At 42.9% G+C, this 14874-nt stretch overlaps 1 protein-coding gene across 4 annotated transcripts in view; it reads right to left on the bottom strand.

Moving 5' to 3' along the window:
- Nucleotides 1–14874, bottom strand: part of CACNA1C (calcium voltage-gated channel subunit alpha1 C) — a 790825-nt gene that overhangs the window by 135342 nt on the left and 640609 nt on the right. For all 4 annotated transcript variants that reach the window (XM_019515544.1, XM_019515545.1, XM_019515546.1 and 1 more), the window contains 3 exons: nucleotides 4563–4770; nucleotides 3112–3232; nucleotides 1019–1133 (listed from right to left, as the gene is read on the bottom strand). In XM_019515544.1, coding sequence (XP_019371089.1) covers nucleotides 1019–1133; nucleotides 3112–3232; nucleotides 4563–4770 — 444 coding nt within the window. The remainder of the gene's footprint in view (nucleotides 1–1018; nucleotides 1134–3111; nucleotides 3233–4562; nucleotides 4771–14874) is intronic.

The following is a 14874-nucleotide window of genomic DNA, read 5'->3' as shown; positions in this document are numbered from 1 at the left end:
GGGGAGGGAGTGTACTTTAGGGATTTGAACATATCCATGTGGGATTTTCATTCATCCAAGTCCCTAAAGATATATACTATATGAAAATTTTTCAACCCCAAGGTGGTTATGCTGAGTTAGGCCACCTGTACATTCTTCTGAGACTGCAATATTGTTCCCCCCCGGGGGGATCTTGCTGATCAGCTCTCTGCTTGTCAAGGCTCCTCTTAAGCAGGGCAAATAGATCACCAATCATAGGACTACTAGCCAGATATGTGTGGACCCTGAAGAATGAAAAGCAGAATGATCAAAGCAACTCTCCTTCACAAGCAGCTAGGAAGGAGACAGGGCCAATGAGACACAATCAGCAGTGTTTTCCCACTACCCGCAAACACCATGTGAATAGACAGGAGAAATATGGCATGTGGCGTCACAGGATGAAGAAAGAACTGAATTTTGGGTTGTGAGAAGAAAGGGCTGAGAATGTCTTTATTGAATACCAACTGTGAAGGAGAAGAGGATCAGAAGAACATTTGGTTGGCTCAAATGGGTGCCACTTTTGCCCTTTCCCCCTTCTGTGACACTATGATTCCCCCTGCAAGCCCCATCACCTTGTGTTCCTTCTCTCTGCTTGTACTAGTGCAGTCATGAAGGCTCCTAATTCACAGAGTTGCTGACACTCTTTAACCTGTATGCTAGAGAATACTTAAGACACAGTATTCCCCTTGAACATAACTTCCATAATGCCCTTGGCTCAGGGCAGTCCTAGGAATAGTAAACCCCTCATGTACAGCAGATGAGAGCCGTACCCAATGGGGCCCAAGGCCCCAGATTTTGTAGCCATGCCCTCAAATTCCCTGGCCCACCAGTAATGTAGTGAGCCAGATGGACTGGCTCCATGGGCTGGATCTAGTCCATAGGCCATGTGTATGAATCCCTGTTATAATGGCTTCTTTTTGCCTTTTGATCTCAATCATTTTAATTTTTAAAATTAAACATACATACACAGACACATGCACACACACATACATGGGTTTACCTAGCTAGTTTTTTCCTTTCTTTTTCCTCTTCCTCTTCTTTTTGTGCAGATGTCAAACTCTCAGCATCGGCAAGATTGTCCACCGCAATGGCCAAAAATACATTCAGGAGGATATCTGTTTGCATATTTTCATAAAGAAAATGGACTTTGAAAACTGTAGAAAACATTGTCCTGATTACCTAAAATGCCAGAGCAAGCTGCAATCAGATCACTTTTTCCGAACTGCCACACACAGACTAGAGTTTGTTTAGCACACATGCTCTTAGGCAAAGTAATGCGATGGCAGCATACTGGGCTTCCAAAATGTTCAGATCTGAGCAAGTTAGGTATTTAAATCCACACTGAAGCACTTAGTAAAAGTAGCCTGTGAGTAAAAATATCTGAGTATCCATAAATTGCCCAGAAAATAATGGGAACTGCAAGTATTTGCACAGTTGATAAATCAGGCCAGTTTTAAGTGCCTAAGTATATGCACTCAAGAACCTTATAACTAGGCACTTGGGTTTTCAAATTTTAGCCTATGTGCTTGAATTGAACAACCTCATTACAGGTATCCCCAGAGGTTGGACTGGGCATATTTGACATTGCATATAGCATTGTCATTAGCAGTGTCATTGTCACTTGGTCTAAGGGGAACAAAGAGAAATTCATTAGAGCTGAGTGCTGAAGGGATTGGTTGCCATCTCTGCCAACACCCAGCACAGGTCCATGCATATATGGCATTTGGTGTAAACCAACAGCACTACAACAGCCTGAAGGGGCTGAATGGAAAAGCCAAAAAAGCTCTACCCCTTTCCATTGTTCCTAGGTTGCCTGTGATTCAGACAACCTTGCTCTACAGAATGGAATTTTAGCTTCTTTTATTAATTTCCTGGGTGCAGGTCATAGAATCATAGTCAGAGAAGCAGGGCTGAAAGAGTCCTTTTGGAAGCATAATCCTTTTTAACTGAAGGGCAGTTAAAAGCCTAAGCTATCAAAATAGAGATCCCTTCCCTGGATTGCCACCATGCTCTGGGGTCCAAAGCCCAAGATGCAACCTTCTAAAGCCAGCTGGTGTGTAGAGGTGACTATCCTCTTCACTGTTCATGAGCGACCAGAATTGCAATCTTTTTCTAGACTGCCAGGCAAGCTGTCTCCCTTAGCTTTTAGAGAGGTGGGATTGCATTTTGTAGAGAGGGCAGCACAGGGGTCAGATACCAGGGTTTGAAAGACCTACATTATAGGGAAAGTTCAAAGGAGCTGACCTGAGACTAAGCATCAGCTTACAAAATATGCTATAGCTGCTGAAGGGGCCATCCATTAGCAGAACATAAAGTAAACATGAAGGAGCTAGGAGAAAATAGGGAACTGGAATGAACCATAGCTCTACTTCGCACATGCCTATGTGAAATAACATACAGGCAGAGCCCCACACCAAGCAATGCACTGAATACCTAGTGGAATTCACTCAGTGCCCTCCCTTTCTGAAGTCTGCATGTTTAGCTTCAGCTCAGGCACAAAGGAACAGGGCAAGCAGTTTTTTATATATGTGAGACAAATTAGCTTTAACAGAAGAAAGAGGATAATATTAGTTTATTATGAATTAATATAGGATCTTGCATCAATCTAATTTGTAAAATATATGTAAGTTCTCTAGCATTTGTATATGGTATACTGTAAATTACATGCATCTTTGTTCCACCCACAGAACAAATTATAACATATGGAATAAGTTACTGCAAAGTCAATAAAAACACAAAAGTACAATGTAAGTACACCTGGTTGCTACATGTTAATTTCTGAGCAGCATGGGGATAAAGGGTCTGTTGAAAAGAGGATGATGGAATAAAGGCAAAGCAAAAATGTAGCTGGCATGTTTTTTGCTAGCTTGGCCTTATCCTGCTGTTATGGTTTTTTGTGTTTTTTTTAAAGTCTTAACATCAGCTAATATTAATTAGACAGGTTTGATTTTTAGCTGTGAGAAGCCAAAATTCAGACCCAGCTAAATTGCTAAGTCAAGAATTGTGAAATTCATATTCTGCTGACATAACAATGTAGTTAAAGGTGGTTTTAAATTTAGCTCTACTTGGAGTAAAGGTAGCATCAAAGGATACAGTTTCCACAGATGAAAAGGATGATGAAGTAAATACAGACCAACATTCCCGGAAAAGAGGGGCCGCCATAAGCCATGATCCCATCATACATCACTGAATTCCAGTCCTCCCCAGTCAGGATCTAAGTGATACATTCCCACCAATAAGGGACACAGTGTTAGACCACACAACAAATTTGAAAACCCCATTTTAACAAAGATACACCAACTTATCCCCTAGAAACTCCCCAAGATACTCTGAGACAACAAAGAGAATGACAGGACCTGTGCTCTAGCTGTTCAGATGTCACAGTGATTCCCCAGAAGCCATGCAGATATCCTATCCAGTTCTGCTTATGTTTCACAGCTACTTGCATATTATTTCCCATAAGTACCTATTTGCATCTGCTGAACTGAGAGAAATAGAACAGAGCATGCTACCACACATAGGCGATGCTTAGGGAGGCCATGGGGAGGGGGGCACATGCCCCCCCCCAAGATTGGCCCTTGCTGGCTGGAGAGTGGGGGCACTGAGCAAAGTGCCAGCCAATGCCCCCCCTGAGATTGTGGGGGGGCTGAGAGAAGCACCAGTGGCACATCTGGGTTTGCCACAAGCACTTCTGCTGGAGGTGGCAATTGGCTGCTAGGAGACCCCTCCCTGGTCGGCAATCGGCAACTAGTGCCCCCAGTTTCAGGAGGCACCAGTCATCCATGCTACCACATCACATTAGGTATACCTTTGTATAGCAGACTTCCACTCACCTTGTACTTGAGCTAACAATATTATTATTCCTATGTGAACACTAACAAGACTTTACTCAGCATTCACGTGTTCAAGAACCATTTGGGTGTTTTTGATCCTTCAGTACCTCCAAGCCCAGCTTCACTTTGTTACTTAAAAGCACTAATGCTGTGCCACCCTGGGTGTGTCTACACATTCATTAATGCACTTTTGCTATTGCGTGTTAACTTTAGTATCTCTAATATGAAGTACTACATAAAGATGCATTAGGCTGCCCTCATGCACAGTAGCACAAGTGAACGTCGTTTTAGTGAAGCTTAATGTGCAGTAGACTAATATTAGTAGACAGTGTATTAGCACTGTTTTTGACATGATGCTTTAATACACAGTAGAATAGGCTACTGCGCATTAAAGCACACATGTACACATGCCCTCTGTGATTTAATCAGCTTCAGGATGGAGGTGCTGGTCTGAGATATGGTCAGTGCTCATTCTCTGGTTCTACCCAGCTTGGTCCAGATTGCTTCTTCTATGTTGGAACGCAGCTCAGCTCCTAATTTTGAATACCATCTTAGTGATTGCAGAGCTTTCTGCTATTAGTCTCTAACTGTAGCAGTCTACTTCAGTCTCTAGCTTCAAGCATCCTAGCCTGCACTGGAAAGATTGTCCACAATGGGAAGCAGACACAAGCATGGATTTTTCTGCCAAGCCAGAAGTATTGTGACCTTTACCTGAAACACAGTGAGGAGAGACTGGGGGAAGTTGTCAAATGTGCTCCTCCTGGTTTGCATCTCATCGAAGTTAAACTTGCCCCCAAAGAGCTGCATTCCCAGGAGTGAGAAGATAATGATGAAGAGGAAGAGAAGCAGCAACAAGGAGGCGATGGAGCGGACAGAGTTCAGCAATGAAGCTACGAGGTTACTCAGGGAGTTCCAATACCTAGGGAGTTAAAGGGAGTCTGTTATGATTCCTTTATCCAGGGCAGGTGCTCATGGACTGCATCAGATACAACTACAGGCTGCTTTCTGAATATAAACAAGCATTTCCAAACACCCTGTTAAGAAGTGAATCATTGATGTGCTTCCCTTAGATAATGAGACCTACTGCAGTTAATGAGTAATTTTACTACCACACATGTACAGACACAATTCCCTCCACCCCCTCCTGCCACACACACACCCAGAAGATTACTGCAGCACTCTCCATAGAAGGTGCTGAAAATCTCTTATCAATATACAGTGATTAGTTCTTGCTGCTTCAGTGAGTTACATTCTAACCAACCTCATTACAACATACACAGCTGGTACAGCAGCCAGAATACCCCACTCCAGAGAATGGCCTTGTAATAGCTAACAAGAACAGATGGGAAAACAGTTTGGATGCAAATTTAAACTTGCCCACAATATGGGGGAGGGTGTATGTGTGTGTGCATACATGTATTTGTGTGTAGCTGTGTACATGTGTTCAATCTTGGACAGAGGCAGCTGAGTTTCTTGATATTTGGAAGACTGAGGAAAGCAACAGGACCTTCCCCTCCAATTACACCAGTTTTACATGGGCATCATGGAAACAGTCCTGATTCTAACATCAGGCCCCTAGTCTCTTTGCCTTTTGCTTGTGTGAAGTGTACTGTTTTCCAAACTTATTATACAGTATTTCAAACTTGCTACATGCTCAAATTAAAGCTGGATAGAAACCAGCTATTGAGTTGTTACACATTTTCAAGCACTAATTTTGTAGCTGTTGGCTCTCCTTATAGCAGGATAGTCATTTTTGCCATGGGATAATTACCTGGCATATGTGGCTGGTCTAAATTTATCGCATGATTAACCAGTTAATTGCATAATATATGAAACATGTAGCAAGGGCCTCAGAACATCTTTAAAGGCTAACAGCCAGGTCTAGCCAGACAGCTGACTAAGACATCTCTCCTATACCATGGAACCTAGACAGCCAATGGATCACAACAATAAAAAAATTAAGAGACATTTTTAAGAAAAATTCTGCGACCACAGCTGCCTTTGACATTATGAAAGTAAAGCCCATTGACAGCAATTACTGAATGAAGAATAAACTGCTCGTGAAAATCAACATCCCAAATCCCTTTGCAGCTATTAAAAAAAAATTCTAGTGTGAAAAAGATAATACTGCCACCCCCAAATTTATTCATCAGGGTGTTAGGATCACACTGATCAGCAGTGGGGAAGTTGAATGGAGCATTCATTTCTACATGCATCCCATTTAGGGGAGCAGACTGGGGCACACAGGATGCATCTACACATGATGCTATGATGCTGTAGCAATTCACTACAGCAATGTAGCATCAGTGGGAAAAAAACTGTGATGCTGCAGCTACTTCACCATAACAACACGCTCCCTCATTACAGCCTGCTGCTACGGCGATGTAGCGGCTAAAAATAACCACGCACTGCCAGCATGGTGCAGCATGGGCTATTACTGCGCCATCATTTAGTACTTCCAAAAGGAAGTACTAAATGACAGTGCAGTAATAATGAAATCATAGGGGCATGTGTAGACATGCCCATATTGTACCAAAGGATATAAAAAGACTATAGACCTATTTTGCTTTCCTTTAATCTCTATTTGGGGAGGGTAGGAAGCATCAGCTGCTCTACATCTTCTCCTTTGAGGGAATCCATTCCTCTTGCATATAAATCCAGGCCCAGAGGTGCACTCAGCTCTCTGCGAGTAGCCTGGAGCACTCTCTAAGCACGGTCACTTTGTGCATCCCTTGGATAAGCTTTCACTTTGAAGTTCCCTGCCTCGGATGGCACGGCAGAACATTCCTACTTTGCTGGAATGTTAATTGGGAGAACACACAGAGAAATATTGTGTATAAGAATAGCCTTCTGCTTTCCTACAGCTTTAAGGCATTGAGGAAACTTGGAGCCATGTAAATGCCTTAGTACCTAGATGAAAGACTCAGTGGTTAGGGCAGGAGGTAGTGATTTGGGAGCACAGAGTTTAATTTCATGCTATGCCACAGACTTTTCCTGTGCCACTGGGCAACTCACTCATGGGAGTTATATGACTAAATACCTCTGTGGGTCTGACCCTCTCTGTGTGCCCTGGCTCCTCACCTGTAAAATGGGCATAACAGCACTTCCGTACCTTGCTCACAGGGATGGTGTGGGGATAAATTCACCTAGAAGACACTAACACAGAAGTTCTTCTAAAACCCATCCAACATTTATTTCAAAACAAAATCTGATCAAAGCCAATTTTTAACTATACATTAGTTAAGGGAGAAGAACCCATAGCTGTTTGTATTCTATAATATCTATAATTTAATATTTTCCATATATGATCATTAATGGTGAATTTACCCTCATGTAAATTCAGCACAGAGCCTAGGTACCATTCAAGTCCCAGGACACTGCTTTAAATGAGGTTTAAGTGGGATTCAAATGAGTCATGGGTCTTGTGCTGGTTCTGGGCACAGTAAGAATTTTCATCTTATAGAAATATGGACCACCTGCATTAATATAACAAATGCACAGCAGAATCAGAGCCGGCCTTAAGGGCGGACAGTGTGGGCAACTGCCCAGGGTGCTGTGGTCTGGGGGGCACCACACACATCCACACACATACCTTGCCCCATCACTCATGTGGGGCAGGAGCTGTGGGAGACTTCAGTGGCAACTAATCTGGAGCTGATTGGAGATGACCAGCCAGGACAGTCAGATAACAAGCCCTTGGGTGTCAGCAGCAGCAGTGGCGGGTGCTGCTGGGCAGTATGACAGGCTCAGAGGAGGGTGGGGTGGGCTGGGCCAAGGGCAAGGTGGCCAGCAAGAAGGCAGTGTGGCTGGGCAGCACCAGCTTGTGCGCCAAGTACTTTGATATTACTGAACTACTGGGGTTGGAGGCTGAGTTGTAGCCCCACTCCAGTCACTGCCAGCACTTCTTAGGGCAAGAGTGAGGGTGAGGGCAAGGGCGAGGGCAAGGGCAGCCAGGAAGTAGTGCTGGGTTTCCTTTCCAGGCAGCCTTGCCTGCTGCCCACCTGCCTGCCCTTCCTGTTTCCTTGCTTTGAGCTCCCACTGCTCCCTGTCCCTGCCACCTGGCACCAGACCAGCATCTCAGGTGTTTGGACAAGCACTTCCCTGAAGGGTCTTCTGTCATCCACAGCTGCTGAGGCACATGTGCTCATCACCTGCCTCCCACACCCCATACCTCCCATACATACAAACACCGCCCTCCCCGCCCCCAAACACACAGCACTGGTGACTCATGTGGCATGCCAGAGGGATGTCAAAATACAAGATTGCCTGGGGTGCCATTTTTCCTAAGGCTGGCTCTGACCAGAATCACAAAGGCTAGAGACAGACATTCAAAAAGCCTGAGCCTGAATCGATTCAATTTTTGCAGGTTAGTCTAACCTGACTAGGCTAAATCACTTTGTAACTGCACAGACATCCCCTCTGGACTGAAAAAAATGCTGGCACATGCCTGCAGTGGCTGAAGCTAGAAGCCAGGGGAAGGTGGGGGGTGCTACAGCAGCCCTCCTTTCCCTTGCACAGTACTGAGCTGAGGGGGGCATGGCCAGGCCCTGGAACAACTTAGGGTTCTCCCCCCTCCTTGATAACAGAGCATTTATCAGCTGTGTTATCAGCAATTAGCACCCCATCAGAAAACAAAGCCTTGCATGCCATTATTTCAAGCTCTTCTTAAACAGCCTTTTCCAAAGGAAGGAATGCAGGGACATTACCAGCTGGGATGTTTATTAGCTCTAAAAAGCCCTAAATTGACACTTTTCTATTGGTCTTACACAGCATTAGCTAGCATACTATATGCTGGCTAGGTCCATGCTGTGGGAGAGCAGAGGGACGGATCTCTGCTTAAGCAGCAAGTTGTGGTGGTGGTGCGGGGTGGAGTATGGGGAAGCCAACAGACCCTGCTGTGCCTGCTAGTCTCTGCTGGAGCTCCAACCAGGGAGCAGAGAGGAGGGGGCAGCTCTGCTGTGGAGCAGAGAGCCCCACCCAACCCAGAGAGCATGCTGAGATGCCGGGGGAGTCTGGTTTATCTTAAACCAGCAAGGAAGGTGTCTGGGACAGATATTGCATAAACCAGTTTGAGCCACATCAGTTAAGTCTGACACTATATTCAACCAGGGTTATCTCAAACCAGTTTCAGCCATTTTCAAACTGTTTTATGTGCCCTGAATGTCTGTTCTGTTACAGGTTTAAACCACTTTCTGATTATTTAAACCAGTTTGTGTGTAATGTCTGTCCCTAGCCAGAGAGAGGGGCATTAATCAAGTGCTCTAAGAAAACAGGGCCAAAGGAGGTGCTTTCCCATCTTCATGGCATCCTGCCTTACTACACACTAACATGACTTACTACCTCTCATTTTCTTCATGGGAGAGAGAAATATTATAGGAACCTTGTCCCTTTACAAAAGGTAGTGGATAGGGAAGTCATTATTTCCTATGAAGTTCAACAACTAGCTCATCTGAAGAAGCTGAGCTTCAGAGAGAAATGTTGTGTTTGCCCACAGCACAGTTGCAGCTCTTACAGAAGGCTTGCATGCTGCAATTAAAAGGTGAGCAATGCAAAACTATGGACATAAGAGTAATCTTACTGAAACTGAGGACTCCATGTCACTAAACCACCTCACTGGCTGTGTAACATAAGAGCGTATTGTGTCTACATTTATACTCACAGCGCAGCACATGTTTTCACACTTTGGGAGGCAGGGAAAATGAAATAGTAAGGAGGACAAATTCGTCCCTGATTTAATTCCATTCATTTCAGTGGAGAATGGATTTATTTGGTCTAGACAAGGGATTTATTTGGTCCAGTTCTGAGTCCTTCAGTTTCAGCCAGCATGCAATTCTTCCAGGCCCCAATATAGCAAACCCTTAAAAACACACATGTAAATGTAGGCATGTGACTAGTCTCCAGGGATTGGCAGACATTAATGGTGCAATGGGATCTGTTCTCCAGTCCCAACAATTGTGCCTCCTGCCATGCCACACATGCATGGCAGGAAATGCAGTTGTAGGTATTGGGGATCAGATCTCTATCCCGCCACTGCCAGCAGTGAGCCCAGGGGACAGGTTTGCAAGTGCTGGATGTTGAAGAGTCATTTGACTACTCCCTCCCATCAGCTGCAAACCTATGGGCACTCCCATGGGACCCTGGGAGAGGGGAGCATCTCCCTAACCTGGGGTTCCAGTGGATGTCTAGAAACTGTGCATGCAGCCCAACACATCAATCACAATTTAAATGTAATGTGTGACAGGGGCCTCAAATCCCAGCCTAAAGTTGCACCCATGCTTAAACAATTTGCTGAATTAGGGCCCATCTACATGGGCTTTTATATACTCCACATTATTTTTTTTAATTCTTAGAAACATTTTGGTACCCCAGATTCAGATTCTTATGTAACAGCAGAACATTAAAGAAATGAATTGAGATGACTGGGTGCTGCCTTATCTGTCCTGCACTGGGGATTTAAAAACAAGTATCACACTATTAGAAAAGTAAATCAGACAATCAGAGAAAATAGTTTCAATATTAAGGATTTATTCTGATGATGTGAAGTGGTCAAGTTTAGGCTTTAACAAGCATCACTGTGACACAGTGATTAGAACATCTCACTCCATCTCCAGGAGCATGAAGTTGAGTCTTGTGATCAGATTTGAGCCATAGGCCAGCCCTGGTCAACCCAGCTGTAAATGGGTACCTGCTCATACAAACTACAGAATCAAAGGCAGTCAGATATATGTTACATCACTCATGTGCTGTGAGCTACAGAATCTAGCATGCCTTAACTATGACAGTCGATGGGCTGCTAGGCTAGGGGGAACTTTGACCTTAGCTCTCAGCTAATGTACGCCAGTTAAGCCTTAACTCATCCTTTATCATTGTAGCTGATTGCAGACTTTAAAACCTCAGGGTCAAAGCTATCCCTAGAATTTCTCTAGTGAGTTTGCTGGATTTAACCCAGGAATGAATTTGGCCAAGACAGTGCAAGGCCATATTATTATATATTTTAAACACAAGCTTTCATGGGTCATTTTCTACCTTCTATCACCACACAGCAAGTAAAAAATGACATCACAATCATTTGCATGCACGTGAAATCACAAATGGGGCTGTAAAGGAGAAACCATTATTCCTTTCTTCACCTTTTGAACTTAGAAATTAATCATGTTAGTTTGTACTTCTACAGCATCTATTGCCTAAAGATCTCAAAAAACTTTAGGCATTAATGAACTAAACCTTGCAAAAGCCTGTGAAGTAAATCACTATTGTTCTCTCCATTTTTCAAATTAAGGAGGAGAGAAGTAAAGTGGTTGTCCAAGATAAGACAGAATCAATGGCAGAGCTCAACTAGAACCCAGGAATCCTAATGGTTGGTAATATGGTTTTGCCTCAAAGCTATCTTTCCCTCTGTTAGTTATCCTCTACTACTATTTTCTGTGATACTTTCAGTTCTATATGATATGGGAGATATTGTGTAAAATGCAGTGCTATGTGGAGATACCTGAACTAGTGCTAAACAAGCTAACATGAGCAACAGCTGCACCTAGCCATGTCAGCATGGTGCTTGGTATAGATTAATTTATCCAGCTGAGAAGCAGGTTAATGTAGCTATACTGCCTTCCCTACTCAACCTACCTTTTTAAATCCAGTTTGGATATTTCTGTCTTACATATCATTATGCTCTGTAGACATATCCCAAAGACACAACAGAGTTTAAAAAGGTGGAAGCAGATGCCAGGCTTACTACAGTAGGGTTTCCACTACTGCTCAACCAGCATAGAAACTGTACAGAAGGTAAGTACAAGAGACCCCCCTCAACTGATTTGCTCAAAAGCTGTCCATGAACACTCAGGGGAAGTAATTACCTTTAAAATATGAATCTAAGTTTATGGTTTGGAGTAAATGGATTTATCTTCAATTTATACAAAGGAATAAATACAAGGATATAAAGAAATATAGAATGGCTAATGAAATCATTTGGCATCTCTTAGCCCAGAAATATTTTCTGCACAGCACTGTAAAAATTAAGGAGAAAAAATAGATTATTCTGGCTGCTTTCTTAATTTACATCATGAACTAATTCTGCGGAGTATTTAAAATCTCAGAAGCAACGTTTGCTCTTGAAATTCGACCACTGGTTTCTACAACTATATGATATTCATTTGTTTTAATTTGTTTCTATTATATTACAGAGATGCATTATAGCTTTTCATACACATGCATCTCTCTGACTTACTCACAGTTTGTTTATGCTTGTTACCTATCATGGGAAATCAACATAAATATATGAAGATTAGGTTGTCGATGATATACCCTTGCTGTCACATCTTAGATGATTTGTGCCTCTTTTTTATCCTCTTGATTATTGCTATTTCCACCTTCAATATATGCCTGCATGTTGGTGTTTGTGAATATATATTTGACGTAAAACATTACACTGTCATCTTTCATACTCTTCTGACCTTTCTAGGATTCTATCTTTTTTATTATCATTCCATTCATCTGGCTTATCCCACCCATGTTCATAATGTCAATGACACTAAATCATCATTGTGTTTAGAGCTGAGTGAGTAATGGGAATATTTACAGTTTTACAAGAAAGAGCACCAGAAGCAACATTTAAGTTCAAATGCTAAAATATTTCCCCCATGGCTAAAGCTTAAGTGGGGTTTAAGAAGTGCATAGGTCCTGTGTCCTCTACACTTGAAAAAAAAATCTTGAAGAAACTAATAAATAATTGAAACCAAAAATAAACCCAAGAATATTATAATCCAGCAAATACTGTAGGAACGGAAAAGGAGGGAAAATCCAATAACTGTAATAACTTATTAATTATTAATTATTACTTGGCTTTAATTGTGGTTTACCTATAATTCAGGACAGATACTTAAAATAACAAATTCTTCCATGTGACTTAGTTTCATAGTTGGTAGGGTCGGAAGGGACCTGAGCAGATCATCAAGTCCGACCCCCTGCCATGGCAGGAAAAAGTACTGGGGTCAAACGTCCCCAGTAAGGTGATTGTCTAGCTTCCTCTTAAAGACCCCCAGGGTAGGAGCCAGCACCACTTTGCTTAGAAGTTGGTTCCAGATCCTAGCCACCCTGACTGTGAAGTAGCGCCTTGTTAAATATGTTAGCTTTGTCATCTGATGTGATGACCAGATTTCCTAGCGTGTCTTGCAGGGGCCCCATGTTACCTGGTACCTTCTTTTGCCCCCCTATGTATTTAAAAAAGGACTTCTTCTTGTCCTTGATCCGGGAAGCTAGTCCCAGTTCCAGATCCGCCTTGGCCTTCCTGACCGCCTCCCTGCAGCCCCGAGCAACCGCAGTATAGTCCTCTCTGGTGATGGCCCCTCCCTTCCATTGGGTGTGCGCCTCCCTTTTAGCTAAGAGACATTCCCGGATGCTTCTGGTGAGCCATGGGGGCTCCCTTTGAGCCGTGTTGGGATAACCTCCTTTTGGGCTTGGAGGATTGTCTCCTTGATGTTTTAGTTCTGTTGAAGGGTAGAGTTAAGGTGTAATCAGTCTTTCTGAGAACTCCCTAGGCTAAATCGCTATCATTTTAGGGTTTGGGAATATTTCAATGTTTCTTCCTGATTTCCTGATCAATGTTTTCTCAAGCTCCCTTCAACATTCACTGGATTTCTAGGTAGAATATTCTATGCCTTTTTTCTCAGAGAATTTTCCTTTTGGTTTTGTACACTTTTCTCTGGTTCTGAATAAGATAAGTCCTGAAAAAAATGCAACTTAACTTTTTCTACTATGTTAAATCATTTGCCTTAATATCTGCTTGTGCAATGACCTCCCTAAGGCTTTTTAACTCAAGTCTGAAATATACACCTTCTTTAGAAACTGGGCCTGGGAGTTACTGAGCCATATCTTAGGTATGTTTATCACCCTTTGCCTTCAGTCCCAGAAATCCAGGAAAAAAATATTGCCAGACTAATGCTCTTCACTCCTCCCAAGAGGTCAAAGAGTTTTTGTTTTGGCTGGCTATTTGCTGTCCTATATTCACGCCTTTACACTGACCACCTTATTTTCTAATAGATACAGCCTTGCCTTGGCCAATGTCTGCATCTGTAAACCTGTTTTCAGTTCTGTTGTCTGACTGTGAAAGCCATCCATCCTGGCAGTAACTAAGGCTTTTTATGGTACCCTGGGGTGTCTTCAGATTCTTTGAAGGGTGCTGCAATGTTAGCACTGTTAGGGGTACAAAAATGATTCACAAGGCGAAGCCAGAGATTTCAATTAGGAATTCATAGTTTTAACAATATTCTGACCTGTTTTGGTCTTTCTGAGTTATTTGAAACAAAAGAATTGTTCTATTAGTTTTCTGTAGTCAAGAAACAAGTCAAAACTAAGAATTAGTAATTTCTGAGGGATGCCTTGAGTCTAAAGAGGAGTGCCTTGAGTTAAGAATCACTGCTCTGGAAGCTTAAAGTATAACTCTTGTATTAAACCAGCATCTAAATCAGTTGTTTTTGTTTGTAGCACAGTTCAGCCATCTTGATTATATTCTAGATCTGGTCTTGTTTTTCCTGCTCTGTGTCTTTTATCTTAGATTTCACAGATATTTCCTTCTTGGAGTTTAAGACAATTATAGGGACATTTTCATAGCTGATTTCAGCAGCATAACTAGGGGGGGGATGACCATGGAAGCAACCTTGGGTACCAACTTGAGGGGGGTGAAAAATAGCTGCCAACAGAACTAATGGCTGACTATGTTGTTGCTGCTGTTGCTGCTGCTGGAAGTCAGAACTGCCCTGTTATGCCTGTGGCTGATTTATTTCTAGGCAGCAGGGCAATCCAACTGTTTCAACCCCACACCACGTGCCCAAACCAAGCTTTTTGCAAAGCACTAACTAGATGCTCAGATGTGTGTATCCAGCCCTCTGTACCCAGAATATCCTTGGCTATGGCACTCAGCTCCCCTGCTTCCTAATCCAGCTCCTCCTCTTACACTGGAAGGCTCACCCTGGCAACTGAAATTGGAGCGGAGAATTTCATGTTGCTGCTGGTTGTGGTTAGTGGTGTT

This window comes from Gavialis gangeticus, unplaced genomic scaffold, assembly GCF_001723915.1.
Source record: "Gavialis gangeticus isolate Ggan-Ray unplaced genomic scaffold, GavGan_comp1, whole genome shotgun sequence".
Taxonomy (NCBI): Eukaryota; Metazoa; Chordata; order Crocodylia; family Gavialidae; genus Gavialis; species Gavialis gangeticus.
This window is presented reverse-complemented; position numbering and strand designations above follow the sequence as displayed.